Here is a 25,689-nt window from a genome sequence, read left to right as displayed (position 1 = left end):
TTCCCAAAATATTTGAAGCAATGATCACATCATGAGGGTATGTGTTCTACCTCAAACCAGCTATTTTGAAAGAAACAAGTTTCTGATGCATAAATTTCCAGTATATTTGTATAATTACTAGACATGGGTATAATTTAATTTTTAAAAATGTATCTGTTATTCATCAAATTGTCAATGAATTCCTATTATGTGTCAGTAATTGTACAAAGACTTGGAGCTAAAAAGATGAAAGTCCTATCCTGTCCCTAAAGTCAAACTGCTCGTAGTTAGTTGGGAGAACACTGTAAGGGCAATGGTAAAGAGAAATTAATGGTTTATCCATATGATTTATTGTCTTATTTCTCCAAGTAAATAATATTCAAAAATTTAAAAATAAGAAAATAAGAAGGTAACATTAGGTAAACTACTAATTGTTTGCTTGTTTCTAAAGCAGTCCAGATAAGAAGGGAACACAGTAGAAAGACACCTGGAATAGGAAAGATCTGATCACAACTAGTGTATGAGTCTGGGTGAGTCACCAAAGCCACTGGCCCTCAGCTTCCTTTTCTGAAAATGAGGAATTTTGACTTGAATATCTCAGAAGTCTGGTGCAATTCTGTAGCCTAATAAGTAACAAGCTGGAGCTCTAAACAAATTCGCACTTAATTTTGTTTCTTACGTTGGCTACCTCTTCTGATTGTGCAGGACAGTAGGAGCCAAAAATCCTACAGACCATCAAAGACTAATTCATTTTCAGACATGGGTCATCTAGCCCAATTCCTAAGAATTAGTCTTGATACTTCCTTTAACTGTCTTCATATTAACAAGAAAGGTGCATCATTCGAATGCTACTCCATCCCCCAAGGACGAGTGATTTGGCACAATAAAACAATATAGTTTTAAGAGGAAAGGACACGTTTTTACTTTAGGTCATTCTTCCTTACTTTTTTTACTCTTTTTCTACTAAAGTATGAGACAAGTGGAAAATAGTTCAGTTACCCCAATTCAAACTATACTTGTAAATTACTGGTGTAAGTCGTGTATCTACTGAAATATCTGTGAATATGGCATTTATGACTTGTTTCTCACAGCAGATGTTTGGGTCTAATGGTTCAAGGCACTCTTGGGGGCTTCCTAACTAAATAGTTAAACTAGAAAACCAGCTGTTTAAAGAAGTACTTTTTGAAAGATTCGAGGTAGAGGTTTGCCCAGAATGATTTCCTTCACTGTCCCTGCCAGAGCCTGAAATTCAACTATTAAAGAAGATGTTTTTCAAGAGATAATACCTTATATTATTATATATTACTGTGTGGTTAATTTTGAGATTTTTTTTAAAGCTAGCTAGAAACAGGGCCTTTGGGAATGCAATCCAAGTTAAGTGCCCAGGTTTTAGAATGACAGTCAAAAAGTTTGACACACAAGTTTGCTTCAGGATCTGCCCTAAGCTTCCTGAACAGAACATTTCTAGTCTTACTGAAAATTCCCTTTGCACAGAGGTATATGGGACATAATTATTATACATGCTGCCCAATGGGATCAGCTCTACATCTTGTCTGAAATAGCCCAGAGTCACCGACCAGGATGGCAAGGTATTACCCTCTGAACATTCTCCCTTCCTTTGGTATGGGTCACATCACCAACTTTGGGAGATGTGAGACTTTACTGAGGGCTAGTTGAAGTAGGACTTCCTTGCATTTATCCAAAATACACTTCACTTAAATTTCCCGAGTGTCACACTGTCCTGGCATTTGGTTTTCTGGTGAACATATCCCACTTTGCTTGATTTGATGCATTTCCAGCCTGCCCTTACTATCATTATTGTAATCTCCATTCTGGTTAACTGCCAGAAACAACAGTTCAATTTAGTTATTTTAAAGTTTAATTTTTTTCTCTAGCTTTGAATTTTCTAGCTGGAAAGTTATTGGGAGCATAAAACTGTGGGGCATTAAGCTTCTAAGTGTCTGCAGTCAAGTTAATTTGTATAGTGTGGAATTATAGGGACTGCTCTTTCTCAAAGTAGTCTTGTATGAACTCTTATAAATCTACTTAAGTCCCTGCTTACAGTTGCAAGAAAATTAGATCCTCTGCCTTAAGGAAGTCAACTGTGTATTGAAACTATTTGGGATATAATTGTATTCTTTCCTGATAATGGATCTAAACTTATGTTGGAATAGCAATGATATATGAGGCACTTAAAGCTGTCTGTTAATATGACTTCCTGCATATTATTTTAAAATAAGTAAATGTTCATTTGGTGGATATTTTGCCTCATCAACAAAGGATGCAGAATGGATAGCAAAAGTCATTAGCACAACAAAAATGCTAGCAAAAGGACTTTGGAATGCCTAAACTAAAAAAGTACATTACCAAGGACTTGGAAAGAATTTCAAGCTCCAAGGCCAAAGAATCTGTTGCATATTAATCTTCTTTATCAAAAAGTTGATTTGGAGCACTAAAGACAAAAATAAGCTTATTGTGCAATGGAAAAATGCTTCAGAGACTGAATGGTATGGTGGAAAGATGCTACATTGGGAGGCAGGGATGTGGTCATCCTAATTTTGTCACCAGTTAGCTTTGAAATCTTCAGCCCTATGTACATCCATTTCCCCATTTGCAAAAGGAGGTGTTGATGTATGTTCTTCCAGAATTTTATTCCTGACAAACAGAATCTCAGAGAGGTATTAGAACCTAACCAAGGTGGAAGAGACCAAAGAAAGAGCTAAAAAAAAAAAAAACTCCTCACAAACTCATAACTGGAGTTCTGACTCCCAAGGGCACTAAGTTCTTTCAAATGAAAGCATGCATGCAGATTCTCCCAGCTGTCACCTTGAAGAGAACAGAGTAAATATGCTAAACTTCCATGAAGCCCAAAGTGTGCTTATTAAAAACCTTTATGCACTATTAGAAAGCTGGTAATTGTTCTTTTCTGCTTTTACCACTTCATTTATAAACTACGCATTCAGAAATCTTTGCTTTAAATATCTTTCTAATGTTAACATTATGAATATAGTGGGGGAGGCAGGGGGGATTTTGACAACAGACTGCCTGCAGTTAAAATGAGAAGGCCACTGGGTATGAAGAGAATCAATGATATCATATTATTTCCCTCAATTTTCTGATACATATTTTGATTTTTTTTTTTGGTTCCTACTGTTAGAAAATAAGTGTATTCCTTTCTGCACATGTTCTGTGGTATCATCATGCCTTCAGAGCATGTGCTGAGACACTGAGTCAGGAGTGCTCCAGAGGAAGTATTAGGGACTTGATGGTGTTAAGGCTAGACCAAGGCGGCAAGCATGGGGACGGGGGGCTTAGCATCCCTCAGCAAATTCTGGTCCTAGAAAGCACACCATAAGGTTTATTCCAGCCCTGTAATTTCTAGAAATTCATATCAGGAAGTATAAAATTTACTTTTCAGACATATTTACAGATTACTTGAATTCATTTAGCCTACTGTAAGCCTAAGTAACACATCACAGTGCAGCCTGATATGTATGCAGTTAACTACGTTTTTAAGACACTAACCTACCCACCTACAATGTGTAATATGTTCAATAAAACACTAAACTTAAAATTCCAAGTGTATATTTGTGCTTCTAAGGGAAAAGATGAGAGTACATATACCTGGAGTATGAAATTCTGTTATTTCAAAAAGAATTTTCATCCAAATGATGATATTTAAGAGGAAAAACATACCTATGTTTAAAAGCCATCATTACCAACCATTTTTACTAATTAATGACTTCAGAACTATACAGATTTGAGAAAAAAAATAAATAAGTGCAAAGACACACTACTATAATTGAATAAAGAATATCAAACCTGACTGATCTCTTTTCTAGTACTTTATAAATAACCATAAAACTTTCTTTATAACTCTATCACTTTTTCTGCTTCTTTTCCTTTTTTCTTCTCAAAAAATTAGTTTTTCAAATGCAGTAGGAGTTGTAGCCCTTATTTTTATCTCTCAGGCAAGATGCTATTGGGGGTCACTTCCCATGTACGGAGGAAAAAATCTTCATGGATAATAATGATAAAACCTTATGGAATGCAAAAACAACCAAAATATGTATTCTCGGATGACTGCATTAGGGCCAAGTCAATATTAATCCCACTTCACCCACGCACCACATAGTCTGAAAATGCTGTCAGCCTGATAAGAATTTCCTGATTTACCCCTTTTTCCAATAGAAAATATAGGTCATCAAAATAAACTCCTGACAGTAAGAGAACAGTAATCACACTATCAAATGTCTTTTTTATTTCACTAGCCAGTTGCAGTCAGTTTACTTGGCAAAAAAAGTAATCTGGAGCTTGAGTAAAAGTAACATGACAATTGCCAAGCACACCTTTCAGCTAGGTTCCTAAAGCCAACTCAGCCTGACGTCTACTTGAATAATACATCAGAAGCCCAAAATATAGTAGAAGTTCACCATTATTTACTAATACATGCAACTCATCAATGTGGACAATTCAGGTGAAAAAGAAAGCTCATTCTTCAGTTTTGAAAAAGAATGGAATTTGGAGACTGAGTTGCACAGCTATTGCAAAAGTCAGATGAAGTACTAGAATTATTACGTATTGAAAACTAAATTTTAGGATCCATAATTTGTCATTTTTCTGATACTGAATTTTGTTTTCTAGTTCAAAAAGCCAATTCTAACCCCCACCACAGTTTCATATATTAATGGAATTATTTTCACAACTCTAGAAAATAAAACCTGATTCACAGCTTCTACTAGTCCAAGTTATTTTTTAAGGGGAAAAATACCTTTCTGTATATTTAGTAAGTTTGAGTCTGTTGCTGGCCCACATTCCAACTGCTAATTGAAGGTCTGTACAGTCTCTGAGATGGAGGAAAGGCAAGGAGGAAAAAGGGTGGTTCACCTGGGACATAGTGTTCACAAAACACATAAAACTGATATCCAGCATCTCTTTGCTCACTTCTCTGACATACCTGAACAGCTATCTCCATTGCCTACATCTTTTATATTTAAAGCCAGAAAAAAATACCAAGCAACATAAACAAAATGTTTTAATCCATCACCCTTGACCACAAACTGAAAAATGCTTCTGATTCCTCTCACTAAAAGTAATCTTGCTTTGAATGTTGAAGCTGCTGAATATTAAAAAAAAAAAAAATTATAACAGGAATGTGGGGCTCCTTCCTCTTTTGCTCTAGTTGGTCCTGGCTCAGCTTATACTGTTTAACAGATAAATCTGGGGCATATACCCTTCCAAAATCAGATGAATTTAATAGCCCCTAAATTCTAAACAGAAGTTATGATTTCTTTCCAAAGAGAAGCACTATAAACCTAGCAATGAGACAGAGGTTAAGGAAATACAGAAATTAAAGGCCACATTAATTAAAGAACCAAACCCTTAAGAACACAATAAAACATATGGTTCCTAAGAAACTATAAAAATCAATCAAATTCTGTGGATGGTAATTTCTGAACGCTATCTAGTTCCCAGATATGTCTCCACCTCAGTGTATAAATTGTACTTTTTAAGTCTCACCACATCAACTCACCTAGTTTCCAGAGTCTGAGGACCCTATTTTGGTACAACCCGGTACACATACTTTTCTTTTTTTTATGTAGCCCTAGCTAAGCCTTGACACACTGTTGGTGCCCAGAGAGGGCTGTCCAGGGGTTGCTCTTGCCAAGTTCCCTGGAGCCCTACTCTTGCTTCCAAAGGAACCATATCATCTCCCTGTTTCCTGAGCCCTTTTATCCACAGCATTCTTGATAACTCTGGGCACGATGGAGACCTGGCATCCCATGGTCCAAGGTCGCTTCTCAGTGGGGGACACACTGCCAACAGACTCAACTATAGCACTCTTGTGCTTCGATGGGATTAAAAATGAATGTGGAACTCTGAGATCAATCTCTGTCTTCAGAGTCACAGTTCCTGAGAAGGCAGACTCTACAGAGAAGTTCTAGTAACACTTGGTAGACGTTACACTCGACCCGTGTTCCACCATAAAAGTCCCAGAGAGGTAATTCCATGAGCTCACTGTCCAGATAGCCTCCAGTATGTAAGTGACCACATTTCATTCTCTAAATCAAGAAAACCTTTTAAGGTAAAACGCTATACCTTTCCACAGAAAACAAAGTATTTGGTTTAAAAGAAGTTACTCACATACTCCTAGGACAGATGCCCTTGAAGAGTTTCTGAGAACTGAACCCTAAGAGCTAAGGTGGCAATGAGGAGCAGCCTCTGAGCTTCAGTGACAAGTCCATGGAGTCCCCGGCCAGGTAATGTTCACGTCCAATCCCCACCCGTCCCTGGCTGCTCTCCCTTCCCGAAGCCTCTGCTCCGCTCTTCCGAGGCTTTCGGCTCAGGGCCGCTCCCGCAGGTCCCAGAGCATCCTCCTCAGCCCGCGTCCCTGCGGGACGTCGCCGGCCCCAGACCGATACTCGGGGCCCGGCCCCGCCCCCGCCCCCAGCAGGCTGCCCGGCTGGTGACTCACCTGTTGGCCAGGTTGGGGCACCGGGTGGTAGCAGGCTGTAGGGCAGGCTGCAGCTGCCACGGGGTTGGGCAGATACTGGGGCGCTCCATACGGCTGGGGGTGATACATCACCTCCGCACAACTCATGGCAGCCGGGGCAGCGGCGGCCCCAGAGCTGCCGCCGCCGCTCCGCACGCTCGGGCGACGGGCGCCGCCGACGCCGCTTCTGTCGCTGCTCCAGCTGCTACTGCGGCGAAGGCGGGTCCTCCGCGGCCGCCCGCTCGGCGCGGGGCGCGGGCTCGGGAGGGGCTGGCAATCAGTGGGGGCCCGGGCACGGGCACCTTCATCTTCAGCCCTCCGGTGTCCCCTTCCCGCGCCTACACGGCGTCTCGGGGAGGCAACGGCCCGCGCCGCGGCCGCATGACAGCGCCCGGCTCCGCCGAGGGCAGCGGCGCCCCGCGCAGGGCCAGCCGCAGCCGCAGCCTCCGCCCGGGTCGGCAGCCCTGGGGAGCCGCGGCTCTGGTTTGCATATACACGATGCACGCCGGGGCTCGTCCTATCACGAGCGCTCGCGCCTGGGCGAGGACCGGGGCGGGGGCAGGGGGGGGGAGGCGCTGGCAGGAGGGGGAGCCCTTCGCCTCCCCGGGCTCTGCGCGGTGCCCTGCAAAGTTTCTCCAACTCGGACCGCAGTGGGCGGGGTCGCCCAGCAGGGGGACCCCGGGGAGGGCCGACAGCGGATTGGAGCGAAGTTAGAAGGCCTCTCCGCCTCCCAGCAGTAGTGGGAGGGGAATGGTATGCGAGAGACTCCGCGCCCTCAAAGATCCGCGGTTTCCCACCCTATCTCTGTCACCTTCCCAACCCCAAGGAGCTCTTACAGGTAACACCAACACAGAGGCCAGGACTAAACGAAGGCCAAGTGCACAAAGAAGTACAACAGAACAGGCGTAAGATAAACTGGCTCCTACATTAAATATGACCATAAGTGAAAGTTAACTTTATTGCAAGTGCGCACATGCCAAGAATGCAAGTTTTCTGCAAGCAATCTCCGCTTCAAGTTTACACCTTCATGGTATGACATTACTGTGGAACACAACCTTTTTTGGCTTTTCCAGGCTGTTTTCCGTACAGCAATAGAAAATAGCAATTGATTAAATTATTCAGCTACTATGTAAAGGCTTATCTACGTGCCATGTGGCTTATAACTCTCTCCAAAATGGAAACAAAAAAATTTTTGTAGGAATGTAATTGTCTTTCAATATTATCCGGTAAAGTAGAAAAGAATTACTTTGCTTATTTTATAATTAAGCAAATTCTCTGACCTTTAACAACTACATCTCTCTCCTTAGATATAGGTATCCTCTTTTATGACACAGAACATTTCTTTTGTTTGCCCAGAGACTACTTTGTCAGTGGAAATGTCAATTTGGACGTCAAATATACTGGTGCTGTAATGGGCTGAACGGTGCCTCCCCAAAATTCATATGTTGAAGCCTGACTCCCAGTGGGACTGTATTTGGAGACAGGACCTATCAGGAGGTAATTAAGGTTCAACGAGGTGTTAAAGGTGGGGCCTTAATCTAGAACTGGAGTCCTTATAAGAAGAGATGCCAGAGATCTCTGCAATGCACAAAGAAAAGGCCTCGGGACACCCAGTGAGAAGGGGCAGTTGCAAGCCAGGAAAAGAAGGTCTCACCAGAAACTAAACTTGAAGGCACCTTGACCTTGGACTTGTAGCCTTCAAAACTGAGAAAATAAATTTCTGTTGTTTAAGCTACCACATCTGTGGCATTTTGTTATGGCAGTCCTAGTGGACTAATGCAAATACACAGTACTAATATACTGAAAAGATGCTTGTGATATGAGAAAATTTAGGGCCTGGAGTGTAAAGTGACTGAATTAGGCTGCAAAGCTAATTTGCAAGGACAGCCTTTCCTTCACATCATACCTCCTGTTTTAAACACTTAACACTTCCAACGTAATCTTCAAATAAATTAATATATTTGTAGCTGATTTTTTTGTACAATTACATGTTCAAAATCTATCTTGTTCACCAGATTATTGCAGAGACTTGCCCACACCCCCAATTTCTACACCTTCCTTGTGCCTCACATGGCCTTTAGTATGATGCAAATATTTACTGATGACAAAGATGTAGTTCTTGGATACTAATGTCATGTACTCAAAAATATGGAGATTCTTAGCAAAATCTTACAATACAGTATCTTCCTTTTGATACCTCCCTTCATTTCTATATTGTACTGATAGAAGAAAATGAGAGAATAAAGATAAATTCTGCCCAGAATTAGAATCTAGAAGAAGAATAGACAGAGTAGAGGGAGAAATATAAGGCTCCAGTCAAAGGCTGGGGTCTTTGTTTGCTCATTAATGAAAAGTATAATCAATTCTCTTAAGGAAAAGCTGTTAGAGTTCTGGTAGGACAGCAAAGGCACCTGATTTCCCTAAGGAAGATGCTTAGGATTTTAGAGTGGAAAAGAATCAAAAAAGGTCATCTGGTCTAAAACATCATCAAAGATAAGCAAGCATGTGATCTGATTAAAGGCTTACAGGGAACTGGAGGCAGAACCAAAACCAAAGTGCCCAGTCTCTTGACTCTTGGTTCAGTTCTCTCTGTCATGATAAGGATATGTCGACAAACACATATGCATATTTACATGCATGCATACATTATGTGTATGTTTGTATACTTGTTCCTATTTGTACATATTCATTTATGTATATACACACATGCATGCCTGCATCCACTCATGAAAGAAGAGGTTTGGGATCAGATCATCCTTTGAGTCAACTAGGATTTCAGAAAAGAGGGTGGGGGTGATGGGGTTGGAAATAGGCCTATTTCATCACCCAGGTCAGAAAATGTGATCTGACCTCTGCTGTACCCCTCTGATAATGCAGCCTGCTGTAGGCATCATCGTTCTGAGGAAGTCAGTTTGGGTCATCCATGGAGGGATTTCCCAGGTATTAATTACAGATACATGGTTGTTTGAGGCAGAATAATGCCTCCCAAGCCCCCAAAGATGTCATAATCTAATTCCTGGAACCTAATGAATATGTTTACCTTATATAGCGAAAGGGAGTTAAGCTTGCAAATAGAATTAAGGCTACTAATGAGTGGATTTTAAAATAGGGATATTATCCTGGATTATCTGGGTATGCCCAGGGATCACAAAGGTCCTTTTAAGAGAGAGTCAGGAGGCCAGAAGAGTTAGTGTCATCTTGATGTGAAGTTCAGTTACTGAGTTTGTGATAATTTTTACAGTAGCAAAAGGAAACTAACACAATATCTTAATAGGGTAGGGGTGCTAGTGGGGAGAGTTTTGGGGAAGCATATGCTCTTTGCCTTACAGATTCCTGTGAGGAGAGGCATCATAGGAAGGGGCCAGTTAGGAGCACTCTAAAGCCCAGAGGCCAGGTGTAACTCCAGGGAATGTAACTCCAGGGGGGAATCCCAGGGCAAAATACCTTTGAAACCGAAATCAGTCAAAGGAAGAAATAAGGTGAGAGGAACCCATTTATTTCTCACAAGCAGTCATCCCTCGTCTCTCCCACCCTGGCTACAGAAGAAGAGAGGCCTCCACCCAATCTCTACAGTCTAGGTAAGCGCTCCCTCGCCCATGTAATTACCTACCGATATGGAGATGCACTCCTCTCCACCCCTTGGAAATACCTATAGATATGGAGATGCACTAAAGCCAGGCAAGATATTCTGTAAATATTATAATTTTACTGACAGGCCACCCCTCCAGAAATCTCACCTCACAATCTACATCTTCCCAATCTTCTGCAATGGCCCTTGTGTGAGAAAACTGGTACACTGTAACCAGACTAATAACATAAAATCATGATAATCCTCAAACCAGAGGATTCAGCTAGGTTCAAAATCCTATGCAGATTAAGTCCATAGATTGCCCATTCCACAGTCAGTAGCTGAACAGGTAGGGAGTTCAGAGCAATCATCATGTGGCAGCTGCAGCCAGGGGGCGCATCCAGGACATAGGGACTGTAGAAGAAAATAACCTTAAGGGTGATAAGATACATGTTTTAATGACACCAGCATAGGGAAATCTTGCCCATCAGGTAGGATACATGCAAGAGAGTGGTCCTGTGACAGGACAGTGGCAGGAATGGGATCTCATCCTAGTCTAGTACACCAGACTTTCACACCCTTCCCTGTGGTCAATATATAGGGCTATAAGAGGTACATGCACTGGCCATAAAGATAAAACAGAACTGCCCAGATAAGATGGTCTTACCTCCCAGACATTTTGGGTACACTACCATGATCTTTGGGGGACACTCTGCTGTTACTCCAGGAACACACAGGAGGCCAGCTTCCAGGCCTTTTCCCTGAGGTGCCAAAAGGGCCAGCCATCACTGGTACATGTGTTGAAATGTCCAGGGCCATGTCACTTTAACAGTGTCTCCAGGGTTTAATGCAATTGGGGCTGGCAGCAGGATGTTACTCTGCTGGCCATATCCTGGCTTCAATAACTCCTCTTTGGTTTACACATACAGTTGTATAGGAGAGGCAACAATGTGTGTCAGCATATCCATAGAGCTCAAGGCTCCTTTTTGGGGCTTCTCATTCAAACACCATAGCACTCACTGTCCATAAGTGAACTGAACTGACCAGCCCTGAAGGCTATTGATGTCTGATGTCAGGCCGGTTTCAACAAACAATTGTAACTCTATCATGCCTGCCCTGGTAGGGTTATATGGTACATGAAACTTGTACTTTATTCCTAGTTGCTGCATCCATTCTTGTAACACATGTCCAATAAGTGGGTACCTTGATCGTTCTCAGTCACCTGCAGCCAGCCATAGGCTGCAAAGAGATGCTCTAGGCCCCTCTTGGTAGTTTGATGATCTACATGATGTGCAGGAAAAGCAACCAATATAGTCCAGTATCTGTGTCCACAGAAGTCATGGCATACCGATATCTTTCTGATATGGGCAGAGCCCAATCTAGTTTATCTGCTACCTGACAAGGGGTATTGGCCCCCTTAATATTGTCCCATGTTGCTGCAGGACTCGGTGTAAGTCCCTCTTAGAGCACACAAGGCACTTCTTCTGGGCTCTGCTGACTTCCTCAAAGGTCAATGGCAAACCCACCAACGGGCTACAGCCCACATTGTCTTTTGCCCTGCATGCAACAAATGCTGATGTAACCATTGGGCTACATAGGATGCAGGCTTTCTTTCTAGGGAATGATGTCTGCTTCATCATTCCCTGGGGATGCCAAAGTCACATGATATATGGTAACAGTCTTAGTCTGACCAGAGGCCCATAGGTCTTGCCACAACGTTTGCCCCCAAAGGGGATGGAGAACAACCATCCAGTTGACATGGTACCATGTTGGAAGCCACAGGGTCAAACCCTGATAGACAGCCCAGTTGTCAGTGCAGACAACTATAGGGGAGGGCTGCTGGGTGGTCACGAGCCATACTGCCCTCAACTTAGTCCATTATGGGCTGATCTTCCCCTCTCCATCCTCTGTCCATATTGTCTCCATTTTGGGATGGAAAGCCACATCCCTCCACTTCGGGGGCTGCCCATGACTGGAGCTGTCTGCATACCAAGCAACTTCAGGTATAGGGACTTTTCCATCCTGATAAGGACTCTCAGCTACCAAAGGCTCAAAAGCAAGTTCTTCCTGCTTTTCACTAGCATAGGTCACTGGCCCCAATAAGCATCAGAGTTCTCCACTTAAGGGGTTAGTAGAGAGGGCACAACACCGCTGTAAATATGCACCCCATTTGGGCAGTGTAGGCATCTGTGCCATGCCACTCTGTGGCCTTTGGGTCTAGTCTCATATCCACCCCATGATGGAATAAGTGGTTATTACCTTAGTCAGAAATGTTCCAGTGATGGGCTTCATAGCCAGCAAGGCATCGTACACAACAGCTGGTTGCTTCTTTATCAAGGTGTACTGGACCTCTTCTCCTTTCCATAGCTGTGACCAGAATCCAATAGGTTGGCATGTCCATTCAAGCCACTGCCAAAGGCCCCGTCCATAACCATCTTCCATCACATGAACACCTAGCTCACAGGACCTTGATGAGTCCATTACACTCAAGGCCTGTATAGCATTGACTGCTCACTTAACAGCAGTAAAAGCAGCTGCATACAGTTCTACCCAGTTCCACCAGATGCCCCCAGTTCCACCAGATGCCCTTTTGTATTAATAGGTATAAGGGTTTCAGAATTTGTGCCAAGTATGGGATAGACACTCTCCAGTAGCCCAAAAGACCCCAAAACTCTTGTAATACTGCCACAGTGGCAGGCGTAGGGAAAGCCTGGAGTTTATCTGTGACTGCTTCAGGAATAATTTTAGTTTTACCCAACCAAAAAACCCCCAAGAATTTTACAGACAAACCAGGTCTCTGAACCTCAGCACTGTTCACAGCCCATCCTTTCTCCTGTAGATGTTGCAGCAGTCTAGAAACTGTCCCTTCTAAATCTGCAAGAGAATCAGATGTGAGCATATCATTAATGTAGTGATACAGCCACACTGTTTGCAGTTTCTTCCATGTGGCCTCCAGTCCCCACCATGTCTCCCAAGGTGGGGGCCTTGACCCCTCTCCAAGTCAAACTGCACTGCCCAATCATCATCCTGCAGGGTGAGGGCCCAGGCAGAGCCTGAGTACTGTCCCCCAGGAAGTCTTGCAAGAACACAGGCCAGACATGGCACTTTGACTCTGGCTTCTGTGTCTTGGACCTCAGCAGCTGGAACTGCTGCTCTGGCTTGAATTGGTGCCGCAGTTCTAACAAGACCCTATTAGGCTGCCCATCAAGTTTTTCTTTCAGTACCCTGGCCTTTATCAAGTCAACCCACATCTGGGTCCTCAAGACCTTCACAGGGCTCTTTGCACCTCTCCCTTCAGTCGTAGCCTGTACTTCCTTCTGTGCTCTAATTGTTTCAACTCCCCCCAGATCTGCCAAAGTATGAGTAGCCTCACTTATGGGTTTCCCTAAGTGGGGGACAAGAATAGTCACTAGGGACCCAAAGAGAGATGGGGGAGCTGTATGGAACACCAGATTTCTCATTCCTATGGTGAACAACTCCTCATCAGGGTCCTGGGGGTCCATATTATAGATATTTTTCATGCCTTGTTCGCATAGCACTGGCTGGAGCTCTGCAAACGTTTTCAAGTTAGTAAGTATGGTAAATCACCCTGATTAGGCCAAACTGCCCTGATGGCTGCTATCAGGAAATCCAGAAGCACCCAATTCCCTGAGGTGTGATGGGGACTTTGCAACCACTGCTGGAGAGAAGAGTGAGTCATCAGGGAAGCCAATCTGCCTGTCTGTCTATTTCAGAACCCGACATAACAATGTTTTCCACCCCATATCCCAGAGATGCAGAAGCCATGTAGGCAGAGGTTCTGACAGCTTCTGCTGAAACCAGATGCTCATGTCCACCAGCTCATTCTGGGTATAGGGGTGGAGCATGGAGTGCTCCACAACCTCTGGAGGGGTGGCTCCTCCCCCTGAGTAGGCCACAGTTGTTGCGTTTTTACTTTCTCAATTACAACTGGGCAGGCCTTTTATACAGGAGAGGCTGGTCCCTTGGGAGGAGGCCTTGGCAACAGATCAACCCTCAGCCACATTCTCTGATCCTCTCCTGAGATCTCCTCTACCATCTCCGGGGGTGAAGGCACCACTCTTCTCCCTTCCCCCACAGCCTCCTGCAAAGTAGATTCTCCAGTAGCCTCTTCCCTCGCTGCTGCTAAGTAATCTTCCAGGAGTGTGCCCCGTCTTCTCAACTCTCTTTCTTAAGGGCATCCAATAGGTCATCACCCAGTTCCTCCAAGCATTACTGAAGTGTGTCTCTCTCCTGCTGAAGTCTCTGTCTCTCCTCAATAACCCTCTCTCTCCTCTGTAACACTTTCCACTATCTTGATGAAAAGAGATCTTACAATGCCAGTTGCTACACGGCCATTCAGAGACTCTAAGCAGTCTTTTATCTAACAGAGGGCTAATTCTGCAATATCCAGTGTCTCCACCCTTGCCCAATTCAGGGAAGGCCCCACCCCTCCAGAAGGTGCTTTATCTTAGACCAATTTCCCACTATGGGCTCCCCCATTGGCAGCCCCACATATAGGGGGTTCCCGAGTAAAGCTGCATCATCTACTGCTACAGCCGCTTGGGCCTCCCCATCATCCCTAGAGGCAGTCCGTCCAAGGGTCGCACCCATTTAGACAGATTTCCAGTTCAGAGGTCCTACCAACTGCCCCCAGATATAACTCTGGGGAATGTAACTCCAAAGGAAATCCTGGGGCAAAACACCTTTCAAACTGAAATCCCTCAAAGGGAGAAAGAAGGTGGGAGAAACCCGTTTATTTCTTACAAGCAGTCATCCGGCATCTCTCCAGACGCAGCTGCAGAAGAAGAGGGAGATCTACTTAACCTCTCCAGTCTAGATAAGCCCTCCCTCACCCTTGGAAGTACCTATTGATATGGATACTTTTCTCTCCACCCCTTGGAAACACCTATTGATATGGAGATATACTAAAGTCAGGAGAGAGATTCTGGAAATACTGCAATTTTACCCACACCAGGGCCAGACTTTGGTTTGCCTGGATCTCAGGGTGGTGTCAGTAATACCAATGGAATAGATGTGAAAATGTGTCAACACTCACATGTAAAGCAATAAAACCACTTTATTCAGTTGTCTTTTAGGATGACCTGCCTTAAATGAGCCCTCATCAATGCCTAGTAACTTTACTATTTTTCTCTAGCATGCTTACCTATATCTTTGTTGCCTCCTGTCTTCTACACCATTCTCAAATTTCTCACATTCACTTACTCAACTTACTTCCTTTCCATTCCTTATTTAACTCAGTTGCAGTTAGATTTCTGCCCCATCACCCCACCAAAATTGATTAAGGTCACCAGTAATGGAAATGTTAACAGATTCAAAATTCATTTCTTAAACTTCATTCTGACTGGTGCATCCTAAATTTTGACATAGATTAATCCCTTAAAAGTCTCTCTTCTCTTGACATCCTTCCATGACATCCCCCTGTCTTAATCTGTCTATTTACATTTGGCTGTGTATTCTCAGTTTCCTCTGCCAAGTCCTCCCCTACTTAAACTTTAAATATTGAATTTCTCAGTCGCTTAGACCTGGACCTTTTTTTCTTCATTTAGCTCCATCTTCCAATCCATCTTCAAATTACCTCTATAGGCAAATAACTTACAAAAATCAGCCTCCAACCCAGAGTGTTCTTCAGATTCCCAGGACTGTAGAGTACAAATATATCTTATATGGACTTCTAAAGTCAATAAAAATTAAAAAAAAGAAACCATGTGGGGTCCAAACTATTATTAAAATTTTTTTAATTCCCCACAATGAGCTGGGCACACCCTTACTGTGTCTTGGCAAGTCCAACACAGATGATTTGACCTCTCACATTCTTGGATTGACCATCAGATGAAATACCACTTCATATTAGGAGCCACATCTTTTAAAAAAAACATGCTCCTCTTTAAATGTTAAAAATCACTCAAATTGGCAAGATATATACATAATGTGAGAGAGGCATGTGGGAATTTAGAACAACTCAAGGAATAACAGATTCATGTCCCCTATCTTACTCTTACTCTGAATATAATACTTCTTTACCATTAATATTCTCTCTCATTCTCATTCTCTCTCTCTCTCTCTCTCTCATTTCTCTTCTCTCTCTGCCTCTGCCAGCTTACCTCCACAGTCTCCTGCCCATTTCCTCCTGTCCACTCTGCAACTTTTAGCACATGTTATCCATTCATGTGCTTAGTACAATGAACCTTCTCTCCTTCAGTCTTTGCATGCACTATTTATTTGGAAAATTCTTTCTCCCCACACATGACCTAGTTGCCTTCTCAGTCTTAGCTTAAATATGCTTCCTCAAAAATATTTCCCAATTTAAAAACATATTCCCTACTCCCACTATTTTGTCCAATAACAGCCTACTCACTGTCCCCCTTCCTAGTATTCACCGTATTTTGAAATACAGGCTTTCTCTTAACTTTTTTTCATATCTCCCCATTGTGATCCAAAAAGGCATAAGCGCTGTATATTTTATTCACTTAATAGCACCTAATAGGTATGTTTTCATCAAATATTTATTGAATAAGGTAATAATTTTGTATTTTATTGAGGGATAATTTCCTTTGGGGTTCAACTAGACTTGTTAGATGAGTTAAATTATATGCTGTTATAAATAGATGAAGAATAATGATGGGTGTTTATATAGATTAGTTGTTTATGATTTTTGTGCTTTCATGGATAAGATGATAGGAACTCACATTTTATGAGGATCTGCATTTATGTTAAGACTGTTTTTCTCCCACTCATTTAATTCTCACAATAATCCTATGAAATGGTTTGCTATCATCATTGTAGATACAAAAAAGGTGAAGGACAGAGAAATTAAATATTTTAAAAATCACTTAGCTAGTGAGTGACTGAGCCAGGATTTGGCCCTAGGTCTGATTCCAAAACACTTGTGTTTTAAACAAATTATTATTATACTATATTACCAACAATAAGTGGGCACTAAGTCTAATGAAATTGTCTATGTATATATTTAACTTCAGGTGTTTGTGTGAAGGAGGCAAGAAGATAGATTCACTAAATAATTGACAAGCCTCAGAGAAAACTTCCTACATCAATTATTTGTTTAATGTGTCAATTTAATTAAAATTCCTGCTGAGCCTGGGTTCTTAGCTTTAAGAACTGGTTTGGAGAGAAGTCTATAGGGACCTCCTAAAATCTCCTAAACCCAGTGGAAAAATTCATTCATTGCAAGGGACATAGGAGCAGCTTCAAAATTTTCCCTGGGGGTAGCACTGAAACTTTTATTACAGAAGTACTTTTCTGTTTCATTTTTTTCTCTTCTTTTGCTTCCTTTCATAATCTATTAAAAACTGAATGGCATTTGATATTGCCAGAAATATGGCCTTAGTTTCAGGAAGCAGGGATTATGGCTGCAGGAGAGCAGCCAGAGTAGGCAAGTGGACAGGAGAGCAAGCATGCAAGATATGCATATGAAGCTCATAGGGCAGAATCTGACCTATGCTGAACCTCAAAGTGTTATAAACCTACCTACTTACTTATTGTGGAATAGACAAAAACCTAGAACAAGACCTATCAGAGAACAATTAAAAACCTTTTTTAAAGCATAATTTGGGGGTCTTAATAGTTCCGATCTAAAAATGCGTAAGCCAACTACCCAGGCCTGTGAATTCAAGAGCAATCCAGGGCACAGGACCTGTAAGCATTTCCCGTGACACTGCCTGTTATGTTTTGCATCATTTTATTATCTTCAGCCTGGTAAGATTTAACAGTTAATCTTGTAACAGTCAGCATGTTCTCTCGGTTGAGCGTTTCAAAAACATCGATGCAAAAATTTCTTAAGCAATGCTTCCTCCAGTTATTTTTTGTACTCTGATTCAAGGTGGTATTATTTTTCCTGATGATTTTCAACATCTCATAAAGTAACCCCTCTCTTAACTTATTTACTGGTCTTATGATTTTAGGTCAGAACACAACAGGCTAGTTACCAGCTGAGGACCTCATTTAAAGACTCTGAGGGTAAAGTTTCACCTTTATTTATGAATTTTCAATTAATAATGAGGAATTTTTAATTCTCATAATTTGGTTTGTTTAATAAAAAGTGAGATTTTAAGTATCTCTGGCTGACCAAACAGAGACACATATCAAATGGCAGTACCTGCTTCACAGGCTTCTCACTCATGAGAGGCTCTCTCAGGGCCTCTGTTCACTGACAGAATATGTTCCTGAAACAGCCAGCACACTTTGTCTGTAGAGTTTGTTGGGTTTTTTTTTAGTGATTCTAGCTGGAATTACAGGATTTCATAGTACTCACGGTATAATGTATTTTATAGAGATCTAATAATAGAGGAATCTAAGTTTGGCAACAGTGAGATGAGATAAAGTCAAGACACTTCTTAGCCTGTTTTAAAAAATCAGTCAAAGGTACATACTTAACCACGAAATAGGGTCATGGGTCCTCGTGGAAGATAATGACAGATCATTAATTCCATGGGCATCTTGAGTTCATGGTTTGTTCATTTTCCTGGAGTAAAGGCAGATTTGGGCTCATCTAACTACATTCTCTCTGCTAGCCTCTGAGGAGTGGACCACATTCACAGGCAGTCTGGCCTGGGTATGGGCACAGTTCTAGCCATGGAATGGAACAAAGCTCAGTAGGCCAGGGGGTATTAAACCCTTGATCTTGGCATCATTAGCACTGTGTTCTCACCCACCGGGCTAACTAGGCACAGACAAAAGACCAACTGGGCTAATAAGTCACAGCAGTCAGAGCAATCTGTTTTAAATTTATTTCTCATTTTTAATACATTAGCTTTATAATTTGATTTAAATATTTTAGAATAAATGAAGCCAAAGGTCCGTGCTGCTGTCATTCAGAAGAGAGAAAGCAGAGAGGAAAAGCTATCCCACACGACTTCCCACAACCACCAGGTCCAAAGTGGCCCTTGGAGGTCTTCTCTCATTGTGTACAAGAGTTGTCAGCCTGGAACACTCAGAGCAAATCACAGTTTCTATAAGTAATTTATGTTTAATACACTCAAAAGCAACTTTGTATTTTAGGAGACCTTTTTGGACCTTTAGGCCAAAACCTTTCATGAAATAACAACAAAAAATACTCCTCTGTTTTGTTGTTTAGTTTTGCCAGATTTTCATGCATTGTGTTTGATCCAAAAATGAGGCACGCCTGTATCTTCAAATCCTAAAAGTAATTTAGTTGCATCCCAGCTGCCAACTTCATTCTTATTGTGTAAGTAGGTCTCTGGAGTGGATGCCTTAACATCATTGTTCTTGTGGCTTTAGATACCTGGAATATATTCAAAATCCTACTTACTTCCAAGGCCCATTATCAGCAGCACCTTCTTCCAGAAAGCATATATTAACATTTTAAACTGACTACCCTTATACCATTATAATTTGTATTACCTACACCTTATACTCAGCGACTTGATTGTGTGCAGTTATTATTAGTATTGTTCTTTATTATTTTGCTCTGATCATTCAATTATCATAATTGCCCCCCTTATAAAAGATAAAAAGATAAATTTCATGAGGGAAACGCACAGTTAGGTATTTCTTTGGTGACTCACAGAACACTAAAGGTAAGCATTTACCTGCTGAAGTAAATTTGAATTGAATCACTCTCTCTGTGATCTGTGAATGTTGTGGGATTGTCAGTCTATAAATGTTTTTGATTATCTCTTTTCAACACCATATAAGAAGAACACAGATGCTGAGAACTTTTTATGTGAACTTTACATAGAAAATATGTCTTTCTTTAATTATTTTTTAGCCTACTTTTCAGTCCTTTATTTGATGAGAAAATGTTTTCAAATACATGTCTCTTTTCATATTGTCTATAGAATAATGTCAAAATATTGGATGTGATGAGTAAATTTTGAAAAATTTTTTTCACTTTCTAAAGATTTCAATGCGAGCAATGTCTTCAGTATAGTACAAATGTAGTACAATAGAAAAATACAAAATTCACTGAATTTCAGGAAATACATTTCACTTCTAGTAACTATAAATTATAGTAGCTCATCCTTCACATGTTAATGTCTAAAGAGAGTACAAATCAAATTCAGTTTGGTAGTGGAGTAGACTTCAGAAATTATCTATAATTTGACCATGATAAAGGAATAAACTAACAGTAATAATAGTGATAATAATGAATAATAATAACCTTTATATGGTACCTGCTATATGCTTGGCAGTTATTAAGCACTTTACATATATTAACTCATTAAATTTTCACAAAAGGCTCATGAAGTAAGTACAATAATTATATCCATTATACAGATTAGGAAATCAAAGCCTCAAGTGGTTAATTGCCTAACATCATTCACCCAGGCAATGTTTACATAGTCCAGCTCTTGACCAATGTGCATAGTATGTCTCAAAGGGGATAGTGAGGAAACTTGGATGTGTAACTTGGCAGTTCTGGATAATTTTACCCATTCTGTCGTAGGAAACCACAGTCTCTTGTCTACAGCTTTTTGTTAGTAGGTGAATGGACAGCATCATCTCTGATGTCTTCAGTGATGCTCTGTGCTCTCGATGGCAGTGGTCTTCACCAGAGGGACAGAAACAAGTGTGAGAACAGCCTGGCCTCTACACACACCACCCTACTAGAATCCCAAGGCAACAGAAATAGTAAAAGCAAACAGAATAAAATGGTACCTCTACTGCATTAATACTTGTCCACTTTTATTACTTGTAGTATTCAAATATAAATTTTATTCTTGTCTTAAAAATGAATAACTGAAACAGTGGTACGTCTGCTGCCAATTTTGTGGAATTAAATCTCTAAATTCTCAAGGATGGAACTGTTTGTTATACTTACCCTGGAAGCACAACATGTTCTTTATGGATAATGACAAATGTTAAAAAAAAAAAAAAACCTTAAAAGTTATTTCAGAGCATTTGATAATCAGGTCATGACATTATCAACTTCAGATATGCTGAGAATATAAGGAACTTGATATGAACAGATGGGAGAGATAAAGAAATGAGGGAGCTATTCTTAGACAATGGGAGATGCAACATTGAATATTAATTGTTACTTCAAGTTCAGGAAATGTGCAAAAATTAGTCATTAACTATAGCATTGCTTCTCAAAGTGTGGTCTATAGTCCAGCAGAAACATGATTATCAGGGAGCTTGCTAAAGGTGGAAAATCTCAGGCCCCATATCAAACATGGTACATCTATCTGAATCTACTTTTTGGTAAGATCTTCTGGGTGATTCCTATGCACATGAGAATTTGAATATCACTGAACTAGTATCTCTCTATACCCAATATCAAATGAAACAGCAAATCACATATTTAATCTAATCTAATTTTAAAACCACAGCTACCTGGTAGAAATAGACTAATGGTGGTGACATATTTATGGCAATTTTAAGTATCACAGAACCATTTAGCAGGTATGTACTTCATTTAATATCCTCATTCTGCCTACAAGAAAGTTCAGAATATGTACGTGTTTTTCATGATATAACTGTTGCTAAGAGAGAAACTATCATGTGCCAAAATCATAGAGGGAGTAATTTAAATTTACATCTCCTAAATCCAAATCCTGTAGTTTTTCCATTCACAAGCAAATCATCTGTAGTTGTCAGAATATTTTTAAATTGTGTCCTTAGAAGTGCTAAGAAGTTGACAGCATTTCTCTAAGATACAACGTATTCCCTATTACAACATTCAGCCTTTCCGAAGGCAGAAAGGGTAATCTTAGTCAAGTACAAGTAAACTTTTTCTGGGTACACACAGTAATTTCAGATTAATCTAGACATTTCAGATTTTTTCCTTCTCCTGCCTGAGAGAATATTAGGTTATTTGGAAGGGAGGGGAGAGGCCACACATATGTGGCACAGTGCCATGGACAGGAGGCTGTGCAGGCCTCAGTTTTGTAGTCCTGCCACCTAATAGCCATCTCTACTCATTTCCATGGTATGGTGATATTCTTGGGAGGCTGCTGTCTCTCAGCATGCCAGACAGAGGACAGAGGCTCAGGTATTGTATCCTTTCAATTTCCACTATGACTGACTTGCATTGCTCTCTCTCCCTTTTCAAGAACCACTAACTCTGAAGGTGAGGGTTTCAGAGAGGACAGGGTGCAGTAAACCACCCATATATGCCTTCACCAGTGTCTAACTCTCAAGATCCCTCTGTTACTCTTCTCTATTTCTTCTAGTCAAGAGAGTTCTTACCTCTTCAAAGACAGGAAAAACTTGATCTTCAAGTATTCTGTGTGCCTTTTTTTAAAGATGAAAAGACAAGAATCTGTTCTCCAATTTCCACAGTTGCCACCCCCCCTTGAGACAATGCCTACCTGAAATGGGGTGGTGGGGTGGCAGGGTACAATGGAATGAGGTATGGCAAGCATCAGTCAATACTTTAAAAAATACTGTCCCTGTTGGTGTCCTGTAATTCTCTCAAGATGATATGAAAGGCGAGAAGCACTGGACTTTCTAGAATTTAAATCATGGGATATTAGGCTCACTCTATGCTTGTCTGATAATATCTGAGGTATATTCAGTTCTCAGTGAAACTCTTTAAACATTATTGACAACCTAAGGAATGTCCATAGGAAAATACACAAAGTACATACCACACTACGTTTTGATTTTTGCCTTTCAAAAATTGCAAACTGTTCATTTGTAATCTCCCATTCCATAGAATTATCTCTTTGCCCAGGTTGTAAACAAAATAATCAAAATGGTAAGATATCCAAGAATGATTTCATGTGAGGCCTGATTATAGGACTTAAGATTATTAAGACTAGGAAAAGTAGAGACTAAGGGGAAATAAACATTTAAATACCTATCATATCATGTGGAAGAGAGTGAATTTTTGTTGTTGTGTTTTTTCCATGGGAAGACTTAGAATCAACGAATTAAGTTTAAGAACTCAATTTAGTTCAAATTAACTACAGCAGAGACAACACTGCCATTTTCATTTACTCCTGATAAAGCGACATTATAGAGGAGCTCCAATTCTTGACATCACTTTAAAGAGAAAGCCTTTAAGAAGGTGAGCTTCCTGATCTATACTGAATGGTGATATGAGAGAGAAGTTGTTCATTATGTTGGGCCATCCAGTAATATTTTTGTGACTTTTATATTAGCATAGTATATCTCCTCTTAGCTTGACTAACAGAGTAAGGAAGAACTTCCAGACAAAAAAGTTCATTCAGAAGTGCCTAGCCTCTTATGGAAACTGTCAAGCAGTAAGGAGAATATATTTATTTATAAATGTATTCATAAATTATTTATACACTTACTAAACTATATATTCAGTGAGTACATACTATGTGCCATTTATTCTATTATGAGCTGGAGAAAAAGTGGTAGGTGAGATAAGCATTAGCACTAGCCAGTAGGTTTGGTTAAGTAATTCTCATGTTTACCTCCCACTTCTAAGGTTTTTGGTGTCAGATAAATTAATAGAAGATTTCCACAACTACATACTACTGAATAATATTACTATAACATTTACCACCCTTGTTTTTTCTATGTAGATGAGAATATGTGTCTATGTAGATTTATATACATATACAACATATACATATATATGTATGTGTGTATATATACATATATATATATACACACACACAGATTTTTGTGTTTATACAGATATGTTTTACTCTTCCTATAATTACCTAATGATAGGAATTGTAAAGAATCTAGGATTTTATCCAACTTGCAAGTTAACAAGTTAGTTTGGATGCTAACAGAAGGCAAAAGACTCCTGGATTGGAAACAAAGGACAGTTTATTATTCACAGCAATAGCTATAGCCAAAATATCAGCATTTGCACTGATTGCCTGAGTTCCAATTCCTACAAAGAGAAATGATGAAGTCCAGGTGACACATATACATGCAATGGGTTGAATTATGGAAAAGGAATACCAAGTTTAAGAAATTTTAAGAAATGTCAGAATTGCCTACAAGCAAGCTTGCCCATACTTTGTCCCAGAGAGAAGCACTGAATTTTTTATAATGGAGAACAAAAAAGGCTATTCTCTGCTATGAAGGGAGACACTATCTCTGTCTCCCAAACTCATTGTCTAAAGATGATCCAAACAAAAGGCTGTCAGTGCTTCTGCTCACGAGACATGCAAAAACAGTCCATAGAAATTGCCTTGCAATAATGAGCAGAGCCAGGCCTATTTTTTTCATCACCATACCTTCAATTCCTAGCACAGTTTTCTCAGGCACAGTAAAAGGAGCTAACACTTACTGAGGTCTTATTCTGTGCCAGGACTTTTCAAACACTGCATATGTTTGAAAATCCCACCAATCACTATAACACATTTACAGATATTACCTGAAACTGAAGCCAAAATAGGTTAGCAACTCATCTCAGATCATACAGCTGATAAGTGGGAAAACTTAAATATGTATTTCTTGAAGAAGTAAATTGAGTGAATGGATAGATGAATAACTGTGAAACAGAAAAAAAGCATTTGCAAATCTATGCATCAAGCTATGCATGTATCAGGTTACAATTTTGAGTTTGAATATAGTTCAATTCTGTCCCAGACCTCACATAATACTAAAACCAAATTAAAGTCAGAGGCTAATGCACACTGTTATATTATCTGTTGATTTTTGTAACTGCAATATGCTCAGAGACTCTACATGTAAGTCTGTGCTCTAATTGAAGCTTTATTATCTAGGTTTAATTTTCCTGACTTAGTCAAACTTCATGGTAAAAGATGAATTCTCTCTGAAAAACTTTGAGAATTTATTTCATGCTTATTGTTCTTAGCAGTTCATTGGCAGAACATTAAAAGCAAGTAGAATTGCACTGTTTTATTAGCTGTGGAATAAATGTACAATGGAAAAACTAGCTCATGACTGAAACAGAGAGAAGTTATTTCTGTGCTACATAGCTGTCCCTGAATATAGATAGGGCTGTAGCTACACAAAGTACATACCACACGATGTTTTGATTTTTGCCTTTCAAAAATTGCAAACCATTTATTTGTAATCTCTCATTTCATAGAATCATCTCTTTTGCCAGGTTGTAAACAGAAATTGAAAGGTATTAGGGTGGGAGACTAAAAAATATGCATTTCTGAATTTCAACAGGACATATATAGAGAACAAGGTAGGAGAAGGGAAGAAAAAGTTCAGAAAATCAGGAAAAAAGTACCCATAATTCCACACTCCACTACAGAAACATTATCATGTTAGTTTGCATATTTTCTTCCAATATTTATTTTAAATGACTCTTCAATAAAGTCACGCAACAAATATTTTTTGAGCACCTGCTATGTACCAGATACTGTTTAAGATGGTAGGGATATAGGGGTGTACAAAGTGAAAGACAAATATTCCTGCTGTACATCCTAGAGATGACTTTTTTTTGGATAGCATACATGAAATTCTGAAAAGTACTTTTTAAAAGTATAAAAATTTTCCCATGTTACTCTTTGGTTTTCATAAGCATCATTCTTAAAGACTGAATTCCCTTACCTCAACAGCTAATGATTTAAACTACTTTTCTGTGCTTGCTATATTTGTTTTTTTCTTTTTTTTAATCAAGTAACTATGAGGAGCATCTTGACAGATCAGTTTTTCTTCTATATTTTATACAAGTGCATTCTTTCAGCTCATATTTCCCCTAGACTTCTGCATGCCACCTTTGGACACTGTTCTGCTC

The 25,689-nt window shown here is 40.3% G+C and overlaps 1 protein-coding gene and 1 long non-coding RNA gene across 6 annotated transcripts in view; both read right to left on the bottom strand.

The window, feature by feature from the left end:
- VGLL3 (vestigial like family member 3) overlaps nucleotides 1-7,103 on the bottom strand; it is a 47,923-nt gene extending 40,820 nt beyond the window's left edge. For 2 of the 5 annotated variants that reach the window (XM_037001676.2, XM_037001677.2), the window contains exon 1: nucleotides 6,124-6,438. Coding sequence is in view for 3 of the 5 variants with exons in the window: in XM_037001674.2 (XP_036857569.2) it covers nucleotides 6,455-6,580 (126 nt within the window). In the remaining 2 variants the exon portion in view is untranslated. The other 3 variants (XM_037001674.2, XM_017640089.3, XM_017640090.3) reach the window with 3 other exon arrangements.
- Nucleotides 7,104-15,483: 8,380 nt separating this feature from the next.
- Nucleotides 15,484-25,689, bottom strand: part of LOC140848419 (uncharacterized) — a 70,275-nt gene continuing 60,069 nt past the window's right edge. Inside the window, exons 2-3 of the long non-coding RNA XR_012129252.1 lie at nucleotides 20,471-20,584; nucleotides 15,484-19,320 (exon numbers count right to left, since the gene is read on the bottom strand). This is a non-coding gene — a long non-coding RNA (uncharacterized lncRNA). The remainder of the gene's footprint in view (nucleotides 19,321-20,470; nucleotides 20,585-25,689) is intronic.

The sequence above is a fragment of the Manis javanica genome, chromosome 3 (genome assembly GCF_040802235.1).
Source record: "Manis javanica isolate MJ-LG chromosome 3, MJ_LKY, whole genome shotgun sequence".
Taxonomy (NCBI): Eukaryota; Metazoa; Chordata; class Mammalia; order Pholidota; family Manidae; genus Manis; species Manis javanica.
The sequence above is the reverse complement of the archived record's forward strand: the minus strand, read 5'-3'. Positions and strand labels throughout refer to the sequence as shown.